The 24,230-nt window shown below is 31.1% G+C and overlaps 3 protein-coding genes and 2 non-coding genes across 5 annotated transcripts; 4 read left to right on the top strand and 1 right to left on the bottom strand.

Annotated features, from left to right (window-relative positions):
• Positions 1-632: 632 nt before the first annotated feature.
• Positions 633-705, top strand: TRNAA-CGC (transfer RNA alanine (anticodon CGC)). Its single transcript has one exon. It is a non-coding gene; the product is annotated as a tRNA-Ala (tRNA).
• Positions 706-8,167: 7,462 nt separating this feature from the next.
• On the top strand, positions 8,168-9,149 carry LOC143551071 (uncharacterized). The gene has a single exon (XM_077041589.1). The coding sequence runs from the start codon at positions 8,218-8,220 to the stop codon at positions 9,106-9,108; it is 891 nt and encodes a 296-aa protein (XP_076897704.1). The 5' UTR covers positions 8,168-8,217; the 3' UTR covers positions 9,109-9,149.
• Positions 9,150-10,291: 1,142 nt separating this feature from the next.
• On the top strand, positions 10,292-10,364 carry TRNAA-CGC (transfer RNA alanine (anticodon CGC)). The gene has a single exon. It is a non-coding gene; the product is annotated as a tRNA-Ala (tRNA).
• Positions 10,365-17,816: 7,452 nt separating this feature from the next.
• LOC143551070 (uncharacterized) lies at positions 17,817-18,798 on the top strand. Its single transcript, XM_077041588.1, has one exon. It carries the CDS (start codon positions 17,867-17,869, stop codon positions 18,755-18,757), a length of 891 nt encoding a protein of 296 aa, XP_076897703.1. The 5' UTR covers positions 17,817-17,866; the 3' UTR covers positions 18,758-18,798.
• A 2,758-nt stretch (positions 18,799-21,556) lies between these two features.
• Positions 21,557-22,131, bottom strand: LOC143551052 (uncharacterized). The gene has a single exon (XM_077041577.1). The coding sequence runs from the start codon at positions 22,062-22,064 to the stop codon at positions 21,702-21,704; it is 363 nt and encodes a 120-aa protein (XP_076897692.1). The 5' UTR covers positions 22,065-22,131; the 3' UTR covers positions 21,557-21,701.
• Positions 22,132-24,230: the final 2,099 nt, after the last annotated feature.

The following is a 24,230-nucleotide window of genomic DNA, read 5'->3' as shown; positions in this document are numbered from 1 at the left end:
ACGCGCATAGGTTTTGGCTTTGTGTCTTCATGACATCCTGATTTCAAACATTTTGTCTATATCTTGTGGGTTGACCCGCCCCGCTCGATGTTAAGGCGGGTGCATACCCCTTCACCACTTCTTTATGTATTTGTGCTTAAGACTTCCAATATTCATTTATTGACTTAGCAGTCATAATGTTTGAACTACGTAGGATTTCGGCCAGTGGATCTTCTAACGAGTAAAATACAACACAATAACAAATCTTATTCCCGAATCGCTTCCTTCTTGAACTATTGCTCAAGTCCCGACACTAACCATGCAAATTTTGTAGCCTGATTGACGCCATCCGTAGGAGACGAATCCATAACCATTTAAAACATACTTCATTTAGAATTTAGCACAATCTTAATGAAGGTTATGCTGAAGAAAAACAAAAACTTAACAAGACTGTACATTTTATAGTTTTATTAAATTGTGCATGTTACAAGTTGCCAAGTTATAAAAAAACAATACTATATTATTTGCTAACCGAAATATACTTTTAATTTTCCTTCAGGTTCGAATAATATTGGCATGCTTGTTCAATTTAGATAACTTTATTAAATTCACTTTATGTAAATAATCTAAACTTAACTTAATTGAACAAAAATGGGGATGTAGCTCATATGGTAGAGCGCTCGCTTCGCATGTGAGAGGCACGGGGTTCGATTTCCCGCATCTCCACTTAATTTTATACATATATATGTATTATTTATGATTAAACTTTAAATAATTATGTTTTTGTATTTTGTGCATTGAAATTCAAACATGGTTATGCATACTTCAAGCTGCGTTGAAATTTGCATAATATTTGTAGTATTTTTAAGAAGTTTAATATGAGTTAGCTATTTAGCGCCTATAATTTAAATATAGATTTGTGTAAAAATATATCGTAGTAGAAAAGCTTACAAAAAGTAGTTAACACACGAGCATAACTGAACATGCGACTCAATTAGTCATTTATGTATCAGATTGCTAAATGAGTAATTTATTTCTAACATATTTACATAGATATAATGCATATCCAATAAATGATTAACATTTATTTTAATATTATGGTTGATGATTGTAATAGTGATATTTCAACCATGGATATCAGGGTGTTACAAATACAGAACAAAATATGCAATTATTGAAATAGTTTTGCTACGTTTATTGATCAAAATATGTAAGAATCAAAGTATAAATGTATATTCCCTACATATAACATAGTAAAATAAGCATTTACATTTATAAATCACCATGCATAACATTTTATTGTCAAGAACCATACATCATTTTCGGCAGTTGGCTTGACCGCAGCAGCCCCAGCCGCTATTACCGCGTCCACTCGGTGATCTCACTGGTCTGGTTCGCATCCGTGTTGGTGGGGGTGATTGCCAGGGCCGGCCCGGAGGGTGTGCGAGCCGCACCCTCGGCCGGGGCACGTTACTTTCGGGGGCCAAAACTATTTTATGTGTATATATATTTATCGGTAAATGATCCTAAGTCAAACGACGCTGTAAATTGATCGATTTGGCCTCTAATTTTAGTTGTAGAAAACTCGCTGGAAAACTCGTGCGCCGGAAACGACGAGCACGTGAAGTTAAAACCTGTTGCAATTCAAGTTAGAGGAAATGCAAAATTGATCCCTGATTTATTTTGATATTAATATACTGTCATTGTTAATCTAGATATACAATAATTTTATTTTATATTTTATTTTATATGCCATAAATATTAGTCTCTCTCCACATACAATAAATATTAAGTAAACAAAAAAGGTGTTAACCTTCAAGTTGTACAACTTATTTTACCAACCCTTGTACTTGATTTCTAAAGAAACAATATAATAGATTTGTAACCGGTATTTACTTATGAATTCACGCTAGAATGATAACATTTGAAATCAATTGATGCGTAATTATTGTGTCTTTATAAATTAAGAGATGTTGTTGATTCATATATAATTTTTTTTACTAACAGTACTAGTTTGAAAGCATTAAAACGTGATAAAGTGTCATATTCCATCATTTGAGATGGCGAAATACCTAGTTGTCATCCTTAACGTATCCGTACACCTAGTATCCATAAATTGTTTCCTAAACCTACAAATCCAAAAAAGAAATTGAGGTAGGAATGACTTCAAAATCAAGTTTTAAGGAATGATAAAAATAGTCTATGCTATTTATTTCATTATTATTGAATTTATTATTTACATGTTCACCACCTTTTGTTTTGTTTCAATTATATTTCACCCTTAATCTAATAACTTCTGTTTCAACAACATACAATTATTGTATTAATAATTTTTTAAGTATTACTATTAAATAGTAGTGTTTCGAAAATTGAGGCATTATATTACTACTATATTTTTAATATGTTTATTGTTATAACATTAATCATCCTCTATAAAAAAAATTAGCTTACGTATTTCGTTATTGTTAAAGCCTATGGGCCTTATTATTTCGTTTCGGCTGAGGTACATAAATTCTCGAAGACGGCCCTGGTGATTACCCTTGACTCCTTGAGCACTAGCCACCATAAAAGAAATGAGTAAAAGTGTGAAAAAAATAGCCCACAGGAAACCAATAAATTTGTCTGATCTCTCTTCTCAAATTGCATGAGATTTTGTATATGTGTACACATATATAATGTACTCATTTATTTATTTAAAAAAAAATCCTAGTTATAAAAGTCATGTATTGAAATATTGATTCAAATGAATGCATACCAAATCTAATAGAAAAAAAAAGTACAACTTGCACCAAATTTAAAAAGATGAAATTTTTATAATTCAAAAAGTACTGCCCCAAATACCCAAGCATTATTGAGACGAGGGATCAACCGTCTCTATAGTGATTTCAATGTTTCATGTCTGACTCACCCAGTAACATTATTAAAAAGAAAATCCACCACTAAGACATTAAGCTCCTAAGTCGTGAAGGCGGTGGAGGATGAAAATATTCAAGCTCAAACAATGTACCCGAGTATCCGACTTCGGGTTGTATGTATATATATTTTATTTAAAAAAGATAAAAGCATATGTATTTTATTTAAATCATTGATTTCTTTTTTTGTTTAAAAAATTATTGAATTCTTTTTTATTTAAACTTTGGAAAAATGAAACGATATGTTGTGTTCAATCATCTAAAGTTTAGTTTTATGCGTGTACTTCTACTTCTCTTAAAGCAAACCATAATACCAAATACCATGTATGTAATGTTATCTTTATAGAGATTGATCCGTGTGAATATTCTGCCCCATTCTCTACATCTTTTTAAATTTCATAATCATTGTCCTTTCATATGTTTATTATGTACACGTAGGATCATCTTGTTTCTACTGCAACCCTAGTGGAGAATACTAATGTCCACTTGTTATAAACAACCCATGTATGATTAATTGATTATTGTTTTGTCTAGGTTAAACAATCGGCCTTTGTTAAGGAACACACAAAAGTTATGAAACTTAAAGTATAGTTTTGTGTTAGCAACCAAGTTTTAAATACTATACAATACAAAACCCTAATTTATCACTTTACATCTAGGGCTTCCTCTATAATAACGTTTCCAAGTTTTATAACATTCTAATTTCTCCAATAAACTTACAAAAGTTATTTATTACTTTTTTTTCTTATAAGATTGTTAAAATTTCGAATTGTATGTTGTTAAAACGATTAAATGATGTTTTTTAGTTAAATTTTATAGACGAGAATAATAATTCCGACATGAATTCTCTTATAAAGATATAGTTTTGCATTAGCAACTGAGTTTTATTATACAATACGAAGCCATAATTTATCACTTTGAATCTATACAACTTTCTCTTTATTAACTTCTTACAAGTTATAACGTTCTTTTTCTATAACACGCAATCACCCCAGTCCCCAAATTGTGTAATTTTTTTCTTTATTTTTGTATATATATAAACTTGTTTAAATTTCAAAATACATGTTTAGCTAACATGTTAAATAATATCGTGTCTCACTTTATAAACTTTAAACCCTGAACATGGCATAACATATTTCTTTTATAATTTTTTTTAAGATATACAATTTTCAACAGTTAACTTAGTTGGTCGTTCCAAAAAAGATGGGAAATCTATCTACTAACATAAAACAACTATAGAGAGAGTGTTTAAATCGGTGTCTATCTACACTCATTGTTCATATGCTATTTTAACGTGTACAAACCACATAATTTATATCAAAATCAAGATTACCATGCTTGGAATGCACCAACTTCACCTGTTGTCCTACCGAAATTGGTCTGCCTAAGATCTTGCCAACATATAAGAAAAACTATCATATCAAGAGAGGGTGGCTATAAAAAAAAAGAACGTACTGCCAATGTTGTATACACATAATTAAAGATTCATGAATTACTAACATGTAATTTCTTTTTATCATGTTTTTTATTGTGTAATTTATTTCATCATATTATGCAATTTTATATAAAATTAAAAAATATTTTTTATTCACATTGTGTTGTTTGAATAAATTTAATTATTCCAACCCGTATTATACACATTTTTATTCACATTATGTTGTTTGAATAAATTTAATTATTCCAACCTGTATTATACACGAGTATTTCACCTAGTTTACATTAACTTTAAGTTCTTTTAGATGATAGTTCCCGTTTAGGTTGTTACATATAATGAGAAGTTCCATTTTAAGAAAAATCAAACACTTGGAGTACATCATACATTTCAAGAAAACTTACTTGATACATTTTATTTGTACATTATCACTTCTTAATTCATTCTGCTTAGTACTAATACAAATATTTTGTTTGATTGACTAGCTAGTGGCATAACATGCTAACTCATTTAGTATTCTCGATTAGTAAAATAAACCTTTTAGTTTAATATTTTTTGTTTTGAAAGAATGTTAATTGTGCAAGATTGTTCCGTGTTGTAATTATAACAAAATTGACGCGGAACGAATTAAACCATCAAAGTAGTTCAAAACACTTTTATGTACCAAAAGCGTCAAAACCCAAAGGTCTTCGCAAATTACATATAAGATAAATAGTTGATTGTTAGTGACAGTTTTTTTCTGTCAACTTTACCTAGACTTTAAATGAAATTACTTTCACTTTAACAAATGTTACTTATGGCTAGATGTAAAATGGTAGATATGTTTAGATTTCTTTTCGTAGGCTCGACTCTTTCATGATTGTGGGTGACTTATTTTTTCGTTTATTTTAAATATATTGGTGGGCCAATGAGCTTATTAATTTAAGTTTACATCAGTTCATCGCCAAAGCGGATTTCTTTTTTGTGTTATTTATTATTATTGGGGGGGGGGGGGGTGTTACTAATTTATGTTTACGATTTAGTGTCAGTTTGTCGGCGCAAGACGCAAGTTTTTATTTTTTTTAAAGATGTTAATTTGTGTTTGGGTGTTAACGAATTATTTTTACGTTTTGCTCTGATACCGTAACTCGATACCGATTGAGTTCGCGTCGGTTTGCCGCTTTAATGTGCAGGTTGTGTTTGTATGTTAATAATTTGTTTTTTGGTTTAGTTCCGATGTGTTAGCCCAATACCAACCGAACTCGTGTTGCGACGGGCTTTTCACCTAGTTAATATTCACCATAACCAAAGTGTTTTAGATCATTAATGTCGTTCATCGTGGTGACCAAAAGTGTGTATTAGTGTTCATTGTTATATTTGAACACAAACATGGATTATAATCTGTTTTAGTCTTAACCGTTTTCCAAAAAAAGTGTTTTAGCTATTTTGTGTTGTTTTAACTTAGTTTTTATTGTGATATTTCAGTAAAGACATATTTATGTATTGAATTTTTTTAAGCTTAAACACAATAGCCTTTGATATATAGACTAAACAGAATGGGGTGTAAATTATGTTCATTGTACGTGTTCATAATTTGTTTTTATGTTCACTACATTTTATATCATAGTACTATGATATAAAACTAGTTTAGGTGTGTGTTTATATAGTTTGTAACAACTATTTATGCATATTTTCAAAATTAAAATAATTTAGTTTGTGCTCACTTGACAAACATCACAATCAGATAAACACCACAATCAAATAAATTTAAAAACTAAAGATAAATTCTCAAAACAAAGTTTACTAACAAACGATGCAAGACATAGCGTCACTGAAAATTAACTTACCAACGAAAAACATAAAAAACTGAAAATTAACTTACCAACAGATAACATAAAAAACGATGACAAGCCTACTAGGAATAAGCTTTAAATATCAAGTTTACCACTCGGACCAAGCTCCACAACATATAATGGAATTGGTCCATGCGATATTCTAACTCTAAGTGCCTCTTGATAAAATACCTGGAGGTCCTGGTTATCAGATATTTCATCAACCGCAGTTCTATTTTGAGTACTCCCATAAGGAAAAGGAATCTGATAAGTAATCTTAAAATCGTTCCTTAGATTTAACTTGGCAGCCACTTTAGATTTAAATTACTTATATGTTGTAAACTCTGAAAACATGAGGGAATGTCTCGTGAACCCTAACGGTGTATACTCAATAGCTCCGCCATTTCGCTCCCATGTGCCTCCGGAACAAAGCATAGTAGTAACAGTTAATCCCATTATATATCTGGAGTATCGAAGATAAACATAACAGCACAAAAAACTCAAATCAGATTGTAGATAATAAAAGTTAATCGAAAGAAAGTTCAATTAATTTTATATATATGCATACAGAAAACAATAAATTACTTAATGGGAAAATAAAACCGATCTCCACTAGCTTAACTATGTAAACCAAGTGAGCCTTATGGGAGACTGCATGTCATCGCTATAGAAAAATTTATAGTGATGATCAAGCTAGATAATAAAAGTTAATCGAAAGAAAGTTTAATTAATTTTATAAATATGCATACAGAAAACTATAAATTACTTAATGGGAAAATAAAACCGATTTTCACTAGCTTAACTACATAAACTAAGTGAGCCTTATGGGAGACTGCATGTCATCGCTATAGAAAAATTTATAGTGACGAACACGACATGTTCGATCTTGTTTCATCACTTATGTTAAGTTTGGGTTAGAAGCATACCTCCAAAGAATTGATGTTGATGCAGGGAACTACGATAGAATTTTATATATTTGTGTACGGTTTTATAGGCAATTTATTGGCATTCAAAACTTATTTTCCTAGCCTTAAGAGTCGTTGTGATCGATTGATTTTGTTTTCTTTTTCAAAACTTTAGACTTGAATTCAAAGATAATAATATATCTCTTACTTTGATTCACCGATCAATCAATATACAATAATCTTACTGTGAACTCTTCTAAAGATAATACGAAATTCAAATTCAAATTCAAATGAATAATTTGGTTGCATTATTGTTATGGAATATAACTTGGTACCTAACCTGCTCAAATACCGAAAATACCAATACCAAATTTCTCAGAACGTGGGTGCTGAATATTGTACCGAATCAATCGGCACAGTATCCATATCCACTACAATATGTCATCTCTATATTGTATTGGTATCGTACCAAAAATACTGATACCAAAATTCTGGAAATTTTGATATAAAATATAACCACTCATCACACACTATAACTAGAAGGAAAAAGAAATACAAGATTGTATAAATAATGCTATACCTTCTATAAAATAGTTATGTAATATTATTTTGTCACACGTTGGATGAAATATCTTTCTTACTCACGAGGTGGTTTATCAAAATAAAATTCTTATAGATTATATGTATCAAAATAAAATTATTATATAATATCATCTAGGCAACAAAATTTGATATACAGTATAATCACTCATTAATACACACACACACTATAATTAGAAGAGAAAAAAATACAAGGTTGTATAAATAATGCTATACCTTATTATAAAATAGTTTTGATTATTTTGTCACATGGTTGGATGAAATCTTTCTTCCTCACGAGGTTGTTTATCAAAACAAAATTACTAAATAATAATAATGGATTACACACAAATAAATAACTAAACTCTATTTCCCACATATGCCCCTTAGAAATTATGATAAGACATTAGTCATCTGTTATAATCCTTTTCCCTAGATATGGATGTCATTTTCTAATTACATGTTTGTGGAAATCACATGCACCATTCACTTATCACCATGCACTACTACTTTAGGTTATTGCTATCAACCTTCATATATTTATGCCCAAACAATCTCCTTCTCAACAACTACACATCACATTAACAAAACAACACTCCATGGGAACACTTGCCGGACATCTAGTCACGGGTTCGGCCCTAGCCCTCCTCGGCTTATGGCACATCATCAACACAGTTCGAGCCTATCACTTGAAAGGCCCGAACCAGTTCAAATCAAGCTTTTGGCACCCGTTTACAACCTCGGGTTCCAAGTTAACATACATGGAACTTTTTTTAATCATTTCATTTTCCATATTCTCCATAGTTATGCAAGTTTTGGACTACCCTTTATTTTCGTTCGCGTTTAAGCTCAATAATTATGAGCACGCGACTATGTTTCTCCACCTAGCCATATACGCAGGGTTCACCCTTGTAACCGAAATCATTAACAAATCCGACATGTTATTTGAGGTTTCGGGGATCTTTGTGGCTTCGGTTTTCAGTCAAGAGTTGTTCTTACTTCATTATCACTCGGCTGACCATCATGGGCTCGAGGGTTACTACCATTGGCTAATGCAACTAATCGTGTTCGTATCATTACTATCCGCGATATCAACCACTATATTTCCATCAAGCTTTCCTTCATCACTTGTTCTTTCGATTTCGGTTGTGTTTCAAGGGTTATGGTTCATTAACATGGGATTCTTGTTGTGGGTTCCTAAGCTTGTCCCTAAAGGGTGCACCATAAGGTTGGGTCATGGTGGGGACAGTGACATGCATGGCGCGGTCATTTGTGGGACCCACGAGGCGGAGTTGAGGGCCCGGGCACTTGCTAACTTGCAATTTAGTTGGATACTTGCAGGGATTTTGATATTTGTGGGATGTATGTGCTCGTTTTTCCCTAAAAGGGTTGCGCCTAGGGCTCAGACGATCGAGTATGAACGGCTTCATAGTCGAGTTGCAGAGATCCCGCTTTCGGTAGCTGGATTTAAGCAAGTTAATTACCAATAAGTACATGTTTATTATGCAATATGAACTATGCAACTTATGTATATTGGATAATAAATTGCTTCTAGACTATAATATTCATGTTACCTCTTATTGTCCTGTTAGGCAAATTTATTTTTAGTTTATGAGACTCGAACCTAGTACTCTTAGGTTTTTTTTATAGATATTGTCTTTGCAACTAAGCCACCAACTTCAGGACTACGGTTAAAATTATGGTACGCATGGTTTACAGATTTAATCTATGAGGAATTAAACTTTAAACTAATAAGAATTTTATAAATCATTTGATTCTCATTATATAATAATTATCTATATTAAACTTCAAATAATCAGTTTCAAATTTTTCTAAACACTTATTTAAAAAGATACTAACAAAAATTTGGGAAATTCTGTAAGTCAAATCATTAAAATTTGTATATACTCTAAGGTTAAAAATCGGATTTATTATTATTATTATTCAAAACGTATCAAACGTATAAAATTTCTTCGCATTTATAAGACTTTAATTTACCACCTAATTGCAATCTCAATAATAAAAAGGAAAGGAGGTTGGCTAAACGCATTTAAGTTAAGAGAGAGACTATGTAACTAAGTAAAGTTATATTTGGTAAAATTAGTTAAGGTATGTTTAACAAAATTATATACTAATAATGATAATAATAACAATAATAATACAATAACAATGATAATAATTTAAGATCTAAAACACATCATATTGTAATGTTAAAAAGCCATCATATAGTAAATCTATTATTTCTCTTAGAACAAAAAAAAACTTTATTTTGTTTTTCTTTTCTTTTTAAACTGCTTTATTCGGAATTGTGATGCGTGATATCTAGGCATACGTGCCCTCAACTTTTTTTTTAGCCTGATTGACGCCATCCGTAGGAGACGAATCCATAACCATTTAAAACATACTTCATTTAGAATTTAGCACAATCTTAATGAAGGTTATGCTGAAGAAAAACAAAAACTTAACAAGACTGTACATTTTATAGTTTTATTAAATTGTGCATGTTACAAGTTGCCAAGTTATAAAAAAACAATACTATATTATTTGCTAACCGAAATATACTTTTAATTTTCCTTCAGGTTCGAATAATATTGGCATGCTTGTTCAATTTAGATAACTTTATTAAATTCACTTTATGTAAATAATCTAAACTTAACTTAATTGAACAAAAATGGGGATGTAGCTCATATGGTAGAGCGCTCGCTTCGCATGTGAGAGGCACGGGGTTCGATTTCCCGCATCTCCACTTAATTTTATACATATATATGCATTATTTATGATTAAACTTTAAATAATTATGTTTTTGTATTTTGTGCATTGAAATTCAAACATGGTTATGCATACTTCAAGCTGCGTTGAAATTTGCATAATATTTGTAGTATTTTTAAGAAGTTTAATATGAGTTAGCTATTTAGCGCCTATAATTTAAATATAGATTTGTGTAAAAATATATCGTAGTAGAAAAGCTTACAAAAAGTAGTTAACACACGAGCATAACTGAACATGCGACTCAATTAGTCATTTATGTATCAGATTGCTAAATGAGTAATTTATTTCTAACATATTTACATAGATATAATGCATATCCAATAAATGATTAACATTTATTTTAATATTATGGTTGATGATTGTAATAGTGATATTTCAACCATGGATATCAGGGTGTTACAAATACAGAACAAAATATGCAATTATTGAAATAGTTTTGCTACGTTTATTGATCAAAATATGTAAGAATCAAAGTATAAATGTATATTCCCTACATATAACATAGTAAAATAAGCATTTACATTTATAAATCACCATGCATAACATTTTATTGTCAAGAACCATACATCATTTTCGGCAGTTGGCTTGACCGCAGCAGCCCCAGCCGCTATTACCGCGTCCACTCGGTGATCTCACTGGTCTGGTTCGCATCCGTGTTGGTGGGGGTGATTGCCAGGGCCGGCCCGGAGGGTGTGCGAGCCGCACCCTCGGCCGGGGCACGTTACTTTCGGGGGCCAAAACTATTTTATGTGTATATATATTTATCGGTAAATGATCCTAAGTCAAACGACGCTGTAAATTGATCGATTTGGCCTCTAATTTTAGTTGTAGAAAACTCGCTGGAAAACTCGTGCGCCGGAAACGACGAGCACGTGAAGTTAAAACCTGTTGCAATTCAAGTTAGAGGAAATGCAAAATTGATCCCTGATTTATTTTGATATTAATATACTGTCATTGTTAATCTAGATATACAATAATTTTATTTTATATGCCATAAATATTAGTCTCTCTCCACATACAATAAATATTAAGTAAACAAAAAAGGTGTTAACCTTCAAGTTGTACAACTTATTTTACCAACCCTTGTACTTGATTTCTAAAGAAACAATATAATAGATTTGTAACCGGTATTTACTTATGAATTCACGCTAGAATGGATAACATTTGAAATCAATTGATGCGTAATTATTGTGTCTTTATAAATTAAGAGATGTTGTTGATTCATATATAATTTTTTTTACTAACAGTACTAGTTTGAAAGCATTAAAACGTGATAAAGTGTCATATTCCATCATTTGAGATGGCGAAATACCTAGTTGTCATCCTTAACGTATCCGTACACCTAGTATCCATAAATTGTTTCCTAAACCTACAAATCCAAAAAAGAAATTGAGGTAGGAATGACTTCAAAATCAAGTTTTAAGGAATGATAAAAATAGTCTATGCTATTTATTTCATTATTATTGAATTTATTATTTACATGTTCACCACCTTTTGTTTTGTTTCAATTATATTTCACCCTTAATCTAATAACTTCTGTTTCAACAACATACAATTTTTGTATTAATAATTTTTTAAGTATTACTATTAAATAGTAGTGTTTCGAAAATTGAGGCATTATATTACTACTATATTTTTAATATGTTTATTGTTATAACATTAATCATCCTCTATAAAAAAAATTAGCTTACGTATTTCGTTATTGTTAAAGCCTATGGGCCTTATTATTTCGTTTCGGCTGAGGTACATAAATTCTCGAAGACGGCCCTGGTGATTACCCTTGACTCCTTGAGCACTAGCCACCATAAAAGAAATGAGTAACAGTGTGAAAAAAATAGCCCACAGGAAACCAATAAATTTGTCTGATCTCTCTTCTCAAATTGCATGAGATTTTGTATATGTGTACACATATATAATGTACTCATTTATTTATTTAAAAAAAAATCCTAGTTATAAAAGTCATGTATTGAAATATTGATTCAAATGAATGCATACCAAATCTAATAGAAAAAAAAAAGTACAACTTGCACCAAATTTAAAAAGATGAAATTTTTATAATTCAAAAAGTACTGCCCCAAATACCCAAGCATTATTGAGACGAGGGATCAACCGTCTCTATAGTGATTTCAATGTTTCATGTCTGACTCACCCAGTAACATTATTAAAAAGAAAATCCACCACTAAGACATTAAGCTCCTAAGTCGTGAAGGCGGTGGAGGATGAAAATATTCAAGCTCAAACAATGTACCCGAGTATCCGACTTCGGGTTGTATGTATATATATTTTATTTAAAAAAGATAAAAGCATATGTATTTTATTTAAATCATTGATTTCTTTTTTTGTTTAAAAAATTATTGAATTCTTTTTTATTTAAACTTTGGAAAAATGAAACGATATGTTGTGTTCAATCATCTAAAGTTTAGTTTTATGCGTGTACTTCTACTTCTCTTAAAGCAAACCATAATACCAAATACCATGTATGTAATGTTATCTTTATAGAGATTGATCCGTGTGAATATTCTGCCCCATTCTCTACATCTTTTTAAATTTCATAATCATTGTCCTTTCATATGTTTATTATGTACACGTAGGATCATCTTGTTTCTACTGCAACCCTAGTGGAGAATACTAATGTCCACTTGTTATAAACAACCCATGTATGATTAATTGATTATTGTTTTGTCTAGGTTAAACAATCGGCCTTTGTTAAGGAACACACAAAAGTTATGAAACTTAAAGTATAGTTTTGTGTTAGCAACCAAGTTTTAAATACTATACAATACAAAACCCTAATTTATCACTTTACATCTAGGGCTTCCTCTATAATAACGTTTCCAAGTTTTATAACATTCTAATTTCTCCAATAAACTTACAAAAGTTATTTATTACTTTTTTTTCTTATAAGATTGTTAAAATTTCGAATTGTATGTTGTTAAAACGATTAAATGATGTTTTTTAGTTAAATTTTATAGACGAGAATAATAATTCCGACATGAATTCTCTTATAAAGATATAGTTTTGCATTAGCAACTGAGTTTTATTATACAATACGAAGCCATAATTTATCACTTTGAATCTATACAACTTTCTCTTTATTAACTTCTTACAAGTTATAACGTTCTTTTTCTATAACACGCAATCACCCCAGTCCCCAAATTGTGTAATTTTTTTCTTTATTTTTGTATATATATAAACTTGTTTAAATTTCAAAATACATGTTTAGCTAACATGTTAAATAATATCGTGTCTCACTTTATAAACTTTAAACCCTGAACATGGCATAACATATTTCTTTTATAATTTTTTTTAAGATATACAATTTTCAACAGTTAACTTAGTTGGTCGTTCCAAAAAAGATGGGAAATCTATCTACTAACATAAAACAACTATAGAGAGAGTGTTTAAATCGGTGTCTATCTACACTCATTGTTCATATGCTATTTTAACGTGTACAAACCACATAATTTATATCAAAATCAAGATTACCATGCTTGGAATGCACCAACTTCACCTGTTGTCCTACCGAAATTGGTCTGCCTAAGATCTTGCCAACATATAAGAAAAACTATCATATCAAGAGAGGGTGGCTATAAAAAAAAAGAACGTACTGCCAATGTTGTATACACATAATTAAAGATTCATGAATTACTAACATGTAATTTCTTTTTATCATGTTTTTTATTGTGTAATTTATTTCATCATATTATGCAATTTTATATAAAATTAAAAAATATTTTTTATTCACATTGTGTTGTTTGAATAAATTTAATTATTCCAACCCGTATTATACACATTTTTATTCACATTATGTTGTTTGAATAAATTTAATTATTCCAACCTGTATTATACACGAGTATTTCACCTAGTTTACATTAACTTTAAGTTCTTTTAGATGATAGTTCCCGTTTAGGTTGTTACATATAATGAGAAGTTCCATTTTAAGAAAAATCAAACACTTGGAGTACATCATACATTTCAAGAAAACTTACTTGATACATTTTATTTGTACATTATCACTTCTTAATTCATTCTGCTTAGTACTAATACAAATATTTTGTTTGATTGACTAGCTAGTGGCATAACATGCTAACTCATTTAGTATTCTCGATTAGTAAAATAAACCTTTTAGTTTAATATTTTTTGTTTTGAAAGAATGTTAATTGTGCAAGATTGTTCCGTGTTGTAATTATAACAAAATTGACGCGGAACGAATTAAACCATCAAAGTAGTTCAAAACACTTTTATGTACCAAAAGCGTCAAAACCCAAAGGTCTTCGCAAATTACATATAAGATAAATAGTTGATTGTTAGTGACAGTTTTTTTCTGTCAACTTTACCTAGACTTTAAATGAAATTACTTTCACTTTAACAAATGTTACTTATGGCTAGATGTAAAATGGTAGATATGTTTAGATTTCTTTTCGTAGGCTCGACTCTTTCATGATTGTGGGTGACTTATTTTTTCGTTTATTTTAAATATATTGGTGGGCCAATGAGCTTATTAATTTAAGTTTACATCAGTTCATCGCCAAAGCGGATTTCTTTTTTGTGTTATTTATTATTATTGGGGGGGGGGGGGGTGTTACTAATTTATGTTTACGATTTAGTGTCAGTTTGTCGGCGCAAGACGCAAGTTTTTATTTTTTTTAAAGATGTTAATTTGTGTTTGGGTGTTAACGAATTATTTTTACGTTTTGCTCTGATACCGTAACTCGATACCGATTGAGTTCGCGTCGGTTTGCCGCTTTAATGTGCAGGTTGTGTTTGTATGTTAATAATTTGTTTTTTGGTTTAGTTCCGATGTGTTAGCCCAATACCAACCGAACTCGTGTTGCGACGGGCTTTTCACCTAGTTAATATTCACCATAACCAAAGTGTTTTAGATCATTAATGTCGTTCATCGTGGTGACCAAAAGTGTGTATTAGTGTTCATTGTTATATTTGAACACAAACATGGATTATAATCTGTTTTAGTCTTAACCGTTTTCCAAAAAAAGTGTTTTAGCTATTTTGTGTTGTTTTAACTTAGTTTTTATTGTGATATTTCAGTAAAGACATATTTATGTATTGAATTTTTTTAAGCTTAAACACAATAGCCTTTGATATATAGACTAAACAGAATGGGGTGTAAATTATGTTCATTGTACGTGTTCATAATTTGTTTTTATGTTCACTACATTTTATATCATAGTACTATGATATAAAACTAGTTTAGGTGTGTGTTTATATAGTTTGTAACAACTATTTATGCATATTTTCAAAATTAAAATAATTTAGTTTGTGCTCACTTGACAAACATCACAATCAGATAAACACCACAATCAAATAAATTTAAAAACTAAAGATAAATTCTCAAAACAAAGTTTACTAACAAACGATGCAAGACATAGCGTCACTGAAAATTAACTTACCAACGAAAAACATAAAAAACTGAAAATTAACTTACCAACAGATAACATAAAAAACGATGACAAGCCTACTAGGAATAAGCTTTAAATATCAAGTTTACCACTCGGACCAAGCTCCACAACATATAATGTAATTGGTCCATGCGATATTCTAACTCTAAGTGCCTCTTGATAAAATACCTGGAGGTCCTGGTTATCAGATATTTCATCAACCGCAGTTCTATTTTGAGTACTCCCATAAGGAAAAGGAATCTGATAAGTAATCTTAAAATCGTTCCTTAGATTTAACTTGGCAGCCACTTTAGATTTAAATTACTTATATGTTGTAAACTCTGAAAACATGAGGGAATGTCTCGTGAACCCTAACGGTGTATACTCAATAGCTCCGCCATTTCGCTCCCATGTGCCTCCGGAACAAAGCATAGTAGTAACAGTTAATCCCATTATATATCTGGAGTATCGAAGATAAACATAACAGCACAAAAAACTCAAATCAGATTGTAGATAATAAAAGTTAATCGAAAGAAAGTTCAATTAATTTTATATATATGCATACAGAAAACAATAAATTACTTAATGGGAAAATAAAACCGATCTCCACTAGCTTAACTATGTAAACCAAGTGAGCCTTATGGGAGACTGCATGTCATCGCTATAGAAAAATTTATAGTGATGATCAAGCTAGATAATAAAAGTTAATCGAAAGAAAGTTTAATTAATTTTATAAATATGCATACAGAAAACTATAAATTACTTAATGGGAAAATAAAACCGATTTTCACTAGCTTAACTACATAAACTAAGTGAGCCTTATGGGAGACTGCATGTCATCGCTATAGAAAAATTTATAGTGACGAACACGACATGTTCGATCTTGTTTCATCACTTATGTTAAGTTTGGGTTAGAAGCATACCTCCAAAGAATTGATGTTGATGCAGGGAACTACGATAGAATTTTATATATTTGTGTACGGTTTTATAGGCAATTTATTGGCATTCAAAACTTATTTTCCTAGCCTTAAGAGTCGTTGTGATCGATTGATTTTGTTTTCTTTTTCAAAACTTTAGACTTGAATTCAAAGATAATAATATATCTCTTACTTTGATTCACCGATCAATCAATATACAATAATCTTACTGTGAACTCTTCTAAAGATAATACGAAATTCAAATTCAAATTCAAATGAATAATTTGGTTGCATTATTGTTATGGAATATAACTTGGTACCTAACCTGCTCAAATACCGAAAATACCAATACCAAATTTCTCAGAACGTGGGTGCTGAATATTGTACCGAATCAATCGGCACAGTATCCATATCCACTACAATATGTCATCTCTATATTGTATTGGTATCGTACCAAAAATACTGATACCAAAATTCTGGAAATTTTGATATAAAATATAACCACTCATCACACACTATAACTAGAAGGAAAAAGAAATACAAGATTGTATAAATAATGCTATACCTTCTATAAAATAGTTATGTAATATTATTTTGTCACACGTTGGATGAAATATCTTTCTTACTCACGAGGTGGTTTATCAAAATAAAATTCTTATAGATTATATGTATCAAAATAAAATTATTATATAATATCATCTAGGCAACAAAATTTGATATACAGTATAATCACTCATTAATACACACACACACTATAATTAGAAGAGAAAAAAATACAAGGTTGTATAAATAATGCTATACCTTATTATAAAATAGTTTTGATTATTTTGTCACATGGTTGGATGAAATCTTTCTTCCTCACGAGGTTGTTTATCAAAACAAAATTACTAAATAATAATAATGGATTACACACAAATAAATAACTAAACTCTATTTCCCACATATGCCCCTTAGAAATTATGATAAGACATTAGTCATCTGTTATAATCCTTTTCCCTAGATATGGATGTCATTTTCTAATTACATGTTTGTGGAAATCACATGCACCATTCACTTATCACCATGCACTACTACTTTAGGTTATTGCTATCAACCTTCATATATTTATGCCCAAACAATCTCCTTCTCAACAACTACACATCACATTAACAAAACAACACTCCATGGGAACACTTGCCGGACATCTAGTCACGGGTTCGGCCCTAGCCCTCCTCGGCTTATGGCACATCATCAACACAGTTCGAGCCTATCACTTGAAAGGCCCGAACCAGTTCAAATCAAGCTTTTGGCACCCGTTTACAACCTCGGGTTCCAAGTTAACATACATGGAACTTTTTTTAATCATTTCATTTTCCATATTCTCCATAGTTATGCAAGTTTTGGACTACCCTTTATTTTCGTTCGCGTTTAAGCTCAATAATTATGAGCACGCGACTATGTTTCTCCACCTAGCCATATACGCAGGGTTCACCCTTGTAACCGAAATCATTAACAAATCCGACATGTTATTTGAGGTTTCGGGGATCTTTGTGGCTTCGGTTTTCAGTCAAGAGTTGTTCTTACTTCATTATCACTCGGCTGACCATCATGGGCTCGAGGGTTACTACCATTGGCTAATGCAACTAATCGTGTTCGTATCATTACTATCCGCGATATCAACCACTATATTTCCATCAAGCTTTCCTTCATCACTTGTTCTTTCGATTTCGGTTGTGTTTCAAGGGTTATGGTTCATTAACATGGGATTCTTGTTGTGGGTTCCTAAGCTTGTCCCTAAAGGGTGCACCATAAGGTTGGGTCATGGTGGGGACAGTGACATGCATGGCGCGGTCATTTGTGGGACCCACGAGGCGGAGTTGAGGGCCCGGGCACTTGCTAACTTGCAATTTAGTTGGATACTTGCAGGGATTTTGATATTTGTGGGATGTATGTGCTCGTTTTTCCCTAAAAGGGTTGCGCCTAGGGCTCAGACGATCGAGTATGAACGGCTTCATAGTCGAGTTGCAGAGATCCCGCTTTCGGTAGCTGGATTTAAGCAAGTTAATTACCAATAAGTACATGTTTATTATGCAATATGAACTATGCAACTTATGTATATTGGATAATAAATTGCTTCTAGACTATAATATTCATGTTACCTCTTATTGTCCTGTTAGGCAAATTTATTTTTAGTTTATGAGACTCGAACCTAGTACTCTTAGGTTTTTTTTATAGATATTGTCTTTGCAACTAAGCCACCAACTTCAGGACTACGGTTAAAATTATGGTACGCATGGTTTACAGATTTAATCTATGAGGAATTAAACTTTAAACTAATAAGAATTTTATAAATCATTTGATTCTCATTATATAATAATTATCTATATTAAACTTCAAATAATCAGTTTCAAATTTTTCTAAACACTTATTTAAAAAGATACTAACAAAAATTTGGGAAATTCTGTAAGTCAAATCATTAAAATTTGTATATACTCTAAGGTTAAAAATCGGATTTATTATTATTATTATTCAAAACGTATCAAACGTATAAAATTTCTTCGCATTTATAAGACTTTAATTTACCACCTAATTGCAATCTCAATAATAAAAAGGAAAGGAGGTTGGCTAAACGCATTTAAGTTAAGAGAGAGACTATGTAACTAAGTAAAGTTATATTTGGTAAAATTAGTTAAGGTATGTTTAACAAAATTATATACTAATAATGATAATAATAACAATAATAATACAATAACAATGATAATAATTTAAGATCTAAAACACATCATATTGTAATGTTAAAAAGCCATCATATAGTAAATCTATTATTTCTCTTAGAACAAAAAAAAACTTTATTTTGTTTTTCTTTTCTTTTTAAACTGCTTTATTCGGAATTGTGATGCGTGATATCTAGGCATACGTGCCCTCAACTTTTTTTTTAAACAGCCAATAGCATTAGAAACACAAGGAGGACTAGCAAGTAACTAGCCTCTAAAGTGTTACAAGCACTAACGATACATCATCGAAACATACGTGTCTTCAACTGAAAGACTTTTCTAAAATATAAAAACGTAAGTAATTGTTTGACACGTCATACAATGCTTAACACAATGCAACGACACATGAGAATTGTAATAGGATAATAAAAGTAATGATAACTTTATCAATAATAATAATAATACTCCGTAATTATTATTATTATTATTATTATTATTATTATTATTATTATTTAAGATCTAAAACAAATCATATTGTAATGCTCAAAAAAAGAGAGAGAAAAATATCATATTGTAAATCTATCATCTCGGAAAAAAAATATTTTGTTTATTTTTTTCTTTATAAACTGTTTTTTCAACATTTATGCATGACGTCTAAGCATACGTGCCCTCAGTGTCCAATAACATTTAAAATTAAAGACTCCAAAGTGTTACAAACACCAAAAATACATCACTAAAACATACATGCCCTCAACTAAAAGGCTTTTCTAAAGTATAAAGTACAAATAATTGTTTGTCACATCATATAATTAATGCGTAACACAATGCAAAACAACACATGAAATCAATATGATTAGTATTAAAAATGATAATAACTTTACCGAACTTATATCTGCAATGATGAAACTCTCACGGACGGCCAAAAACACTATTGAGGCATAGACGGACATGTTGTATCGTGAGATCATGTCCGTGGTGAGGACGAACGACCATAGACAGGTGACTATCTAGTTTATAGCACATCAATCGAATGTTGATGCCAGTTTTGTATAAAATGATGAAGAGATTCGTGTTTAGGAATATTATAACTTTTAGATGAGTGTTTTGTAGTACAACTTTAGTGCTTGCTTCTCTAGTACAAAGTAGCTATGGTAGTACTAAAACTTTTTAGTTTATTTGGAGTTTATTTACATGCCATGTTTTCTAGAAAACGTTTAGTTACATTTTACTTTTCTCTTTTTATTGGTTTGTTAAATTGTTATTTGTTACATGAAAATAGTTATAATTTTTAATAACCATAGTTACTTTAAGTGATCGAATTCAATTTATGTATATTTATAAAATAGTTTATTATGAATTTATAATAAAGAATTTAATTATGAAAAATATAAAGGTAGAAAATGGTGATAATATGGAAAAGATAATGATGTTTTTAAGCGTTCGAAGATAGATGTATAGAGCGAGAAAATTTGTGATGTTTATACTATTCACAACGTAGAGCTCATTGTAAAGTTACATGGGCGTTGAAGTGATGGTAACAAACGAGTTTACCACGGCATGGGGTCGTCCATGGTCACTTTTCACAGGCGATGTTTATGGAGATGAATAACTACGAATTGGTTATGTCGCTATTTTTAATCATGTGTGAGGACTCCAATTTTCTTTTATATATCTATTCTTTTAATAATTATATAAGTATGTATACTTTTTTAATGTATTAAGTTTTAAATGAATAGTTTATTATTAAAAGCTCTAATATTTTATTATTAACTTGATTATGAAAAGATGAATATATAAGTTTGTAATAATATTATAAAAAGTAAGAATATTTGTACATTGTACGGTTTATATGACATTAAGAGGTTTCGTAAAAAAAAGAGGGAAGTTAGTAAATATGGATTAGAATATATGGTGTTCTTTTTTAATTAGTCAATGATTGTATTTTATGATGCTCTTGTAACCGAGTGTCACGGTTGTCTATGGTCTAACTCGTTGCTAGTATAGACTTGTCTTTTAATAAAATCAGCCGTTTAAAAAAATTTATGCATTATCCGATCACACTATTTAAACGAACAAACAACTTAATATACGATCTTTGACTTTGAAAACTAAAATAGTTATATTAAGCCAATAACAAAGTTACATTATGGCATAAATGATGTTATTATATATAACATATGTCCATACATCTTTACCATTGATTCTACATGAATCCAACACAGCAAAACAAAACATACAATATTTTTGGAGATATACAAAAATATTCATTGATCATTAATCATTAATCTCCACAAAAAAACATATCTTACCCTGCTTCCTCAACCGAAGCTTCAATCCTTAAAAGAACAAAACCAATTGCAACTCCAACAAGAGTGATCCCATTCATGATGGCAGCTATCCTAAATATCTCACCCACAGCACTACACGTGGCAGTGAGGGCCCCACCACCATTTGATGTTTTCTTTAATGAACAAACAATGTTTGCAAATTGTTGTTCAGTTGAAACAATGGTTCCTAGTGATGTCACATTGGTGCTGTGTGCTTTGAGTCCATTATATGAGTTGAGTCCTTTAATGTAGGTTACTTTAGTGGTGGTTTGGGTGGTGGTTCGGGTGGGTGCAACCAGTGTGAAGTTGATAGGAGATAGGGTGGCTGAGGTGGTTCTCATTGGTGGTTATTGGGTTAAAAAGGTTTGATGTGTTTTTTGAGGCAAATGAGTGGGTGATGAAATAAAATAAAATTAAATAAAATTTATGAAATATAAAAGGAAAAGAGAGATTTGGGATAAGGTGGAAAGATGAATGGTTGGTTGAAAAGAAGATGACAAGATTTGAGCTTGTGTTGTACACATACTTTAGGCTACTTGCTTCAACATAAAATCTTGGTCATTAACCAATAAAGTAATTGTCAATGAGCTTATGGAGTTATGGTTGAGTTGTAACTTGTAAGGAATATACTTAGGTTTAGGTTTTATGTGATTCAGGTTTGATTTTTTTCCATATGATTTAGTTTTAGCGATACCGGGTGATGATGAGAGACTAGGCAAATATGTGACGTTCACTAGTTGATCATTGAACTGGTCGAGTTTAATTTCACTGCATTGATGTGCTTTCGGGCAGTGTTCACGAATGTTAGCCTTAGGTGAGGGCTTTCCACGAATTGAAAGGCGAATGTATCATAATGTGATGCATTTAGTGAATAGTCCAATTGAAAGATTCGTTTGCCGTTAAAAAAAACCAATAGAGTAATTTGTGGCATTTTTGGAGATGTTTTTAGGCTACATACAGACAAATGTGACATGTATAAAGTAAAATTAACTACTGTGATAGTCAAACTTTGATTAGCTACTACTTTTCCATATAAAAAGTAAGTTATAAAAATAGGAATAGCAGTTATTGTGAATTTGTGATTGTCATTGTTATGTTTTATTTTAGGGTGTTTAGAGTCCATTTCAGACAATTTCGGCATAATTTTTTTGTGTCGAGCCGCTAAGTATGGGTTTTAGACAAATTAAACTGAACTGATAATTGGTTTAAACGGATAGGTATTGCTTTGAGCGCCTTGGTCAATTTTTAGCATATGATCGAACCCTTAGATTTTTAGAAGTTTATTAAAATAGTAAGTTTAATAAAAATAACAAACCTTTGTCTATGAAAACAAAAATTAGAAACACTATTTTCAATAGCACAAAACCGTTTTAAAGTTAATAATATCTGAGTATCATAAGTTCATAACTAAATGTACATGCATGCTCTAAATTGTTAGATTTATATATGTGAAAAAGTAACTTCATTTTTTTTATAGAAATTATAAAAACTAAGAAATATTCCTTTTACTATTTTTTAATATTTTGGCCGGCTCGGTTTATCATGTTGGTTCCATGCTATGAAACATTGTTTTTTAAACCGTAAACCAGACTAGTTCACTCCTAAGGCCACCGAGCCGTATGGTCTTGATAAGATAGTCTCAGCGGTTTTTTAACCTCCGGCATTCCTCTTACATGTTTTTGAACGATATTCCTTTTGCCGTAAGCATCTAACACAAATTGATACTATCTCACTCCATCCATTACTGACTCACAATAATTTTATTTTGATTAGTATATCTGTTGGACATTGTTAGAAACTAGCATACTTTGACCAGTTACTCTTAACTATTAAACTTTTATCTTAGCAAATCTTCCTTTTGATATCCAGGTTTTATAAAAACATTAACTTATGTTAATAAAGTGCTTTTTAACAATATTGTAAGGCTGAGGGGTGTGGGGCGCTAACCTGGGCGCGAGAGCCCCTCCGCTCGCGCCCCCAGGCGCTAACCCCACACCACCGGGGCGCGAACCGGGGCGCGAACGGGGCGCGAGCGCGAGCCCCCAGGCAGGCGTGAGTGTGGTCGCGGGAGAAGAGAGAGAAAGAGCCGTTGAGCTCGCCCAAAAGAGCCGTTGGAGCTCCGATTTTTTAAAAAAAAAACCCTTAAAACCTCTATATAATGACAAAAATAAAACCTCTAATGACAAAAAGGAAAAAAGTCGAATAAGAGATTTGGACTTCCTTACAAGAGACTTCAGTAACCTAAATCCGGTCGATCAAATGCTGATGGAAAAGCAAAAGGAACGTATCCGAAAGAGGTTGATCGAAGAAGACCAAGCCGAAGAATAAGAATAATGTTTTTTTAGTACTTTAATTTTTATTTTATTTTTAGATATTAATGTGTTTTTTTTTAATGTGTGTTTTTTTTAATAATTTATGAGTTTTTTTAATAATACGTTTTTTGAATATATTTATAAAAAAATAAAAAAAAAATCCGCTGGAGCCCCTGCTGGAGCCCCTCCACACAA

Source organism: Bidens hawaiensis, unplaced genomic scaffold (genome assembly GCF_021521415.1).
Source record: "Bidens hawaiensis isolate Kalapana, Puna unplaced genomic scaffold, B.hawaiensis_p1.1 tig00016259_1, whole genome shotgun sequence".
Taxonomy (NCBI): Eukaryota; Viridiplantae; Streptophyta; class Magnoliopsida; order Asterales; family Asteraceae; genus Bidens; species Bidens hawaiensis.
Note: the sequence above shows the minus strand (reverse complement) of the source record. Positions and strands in the feature narration are given on the sequence as shown.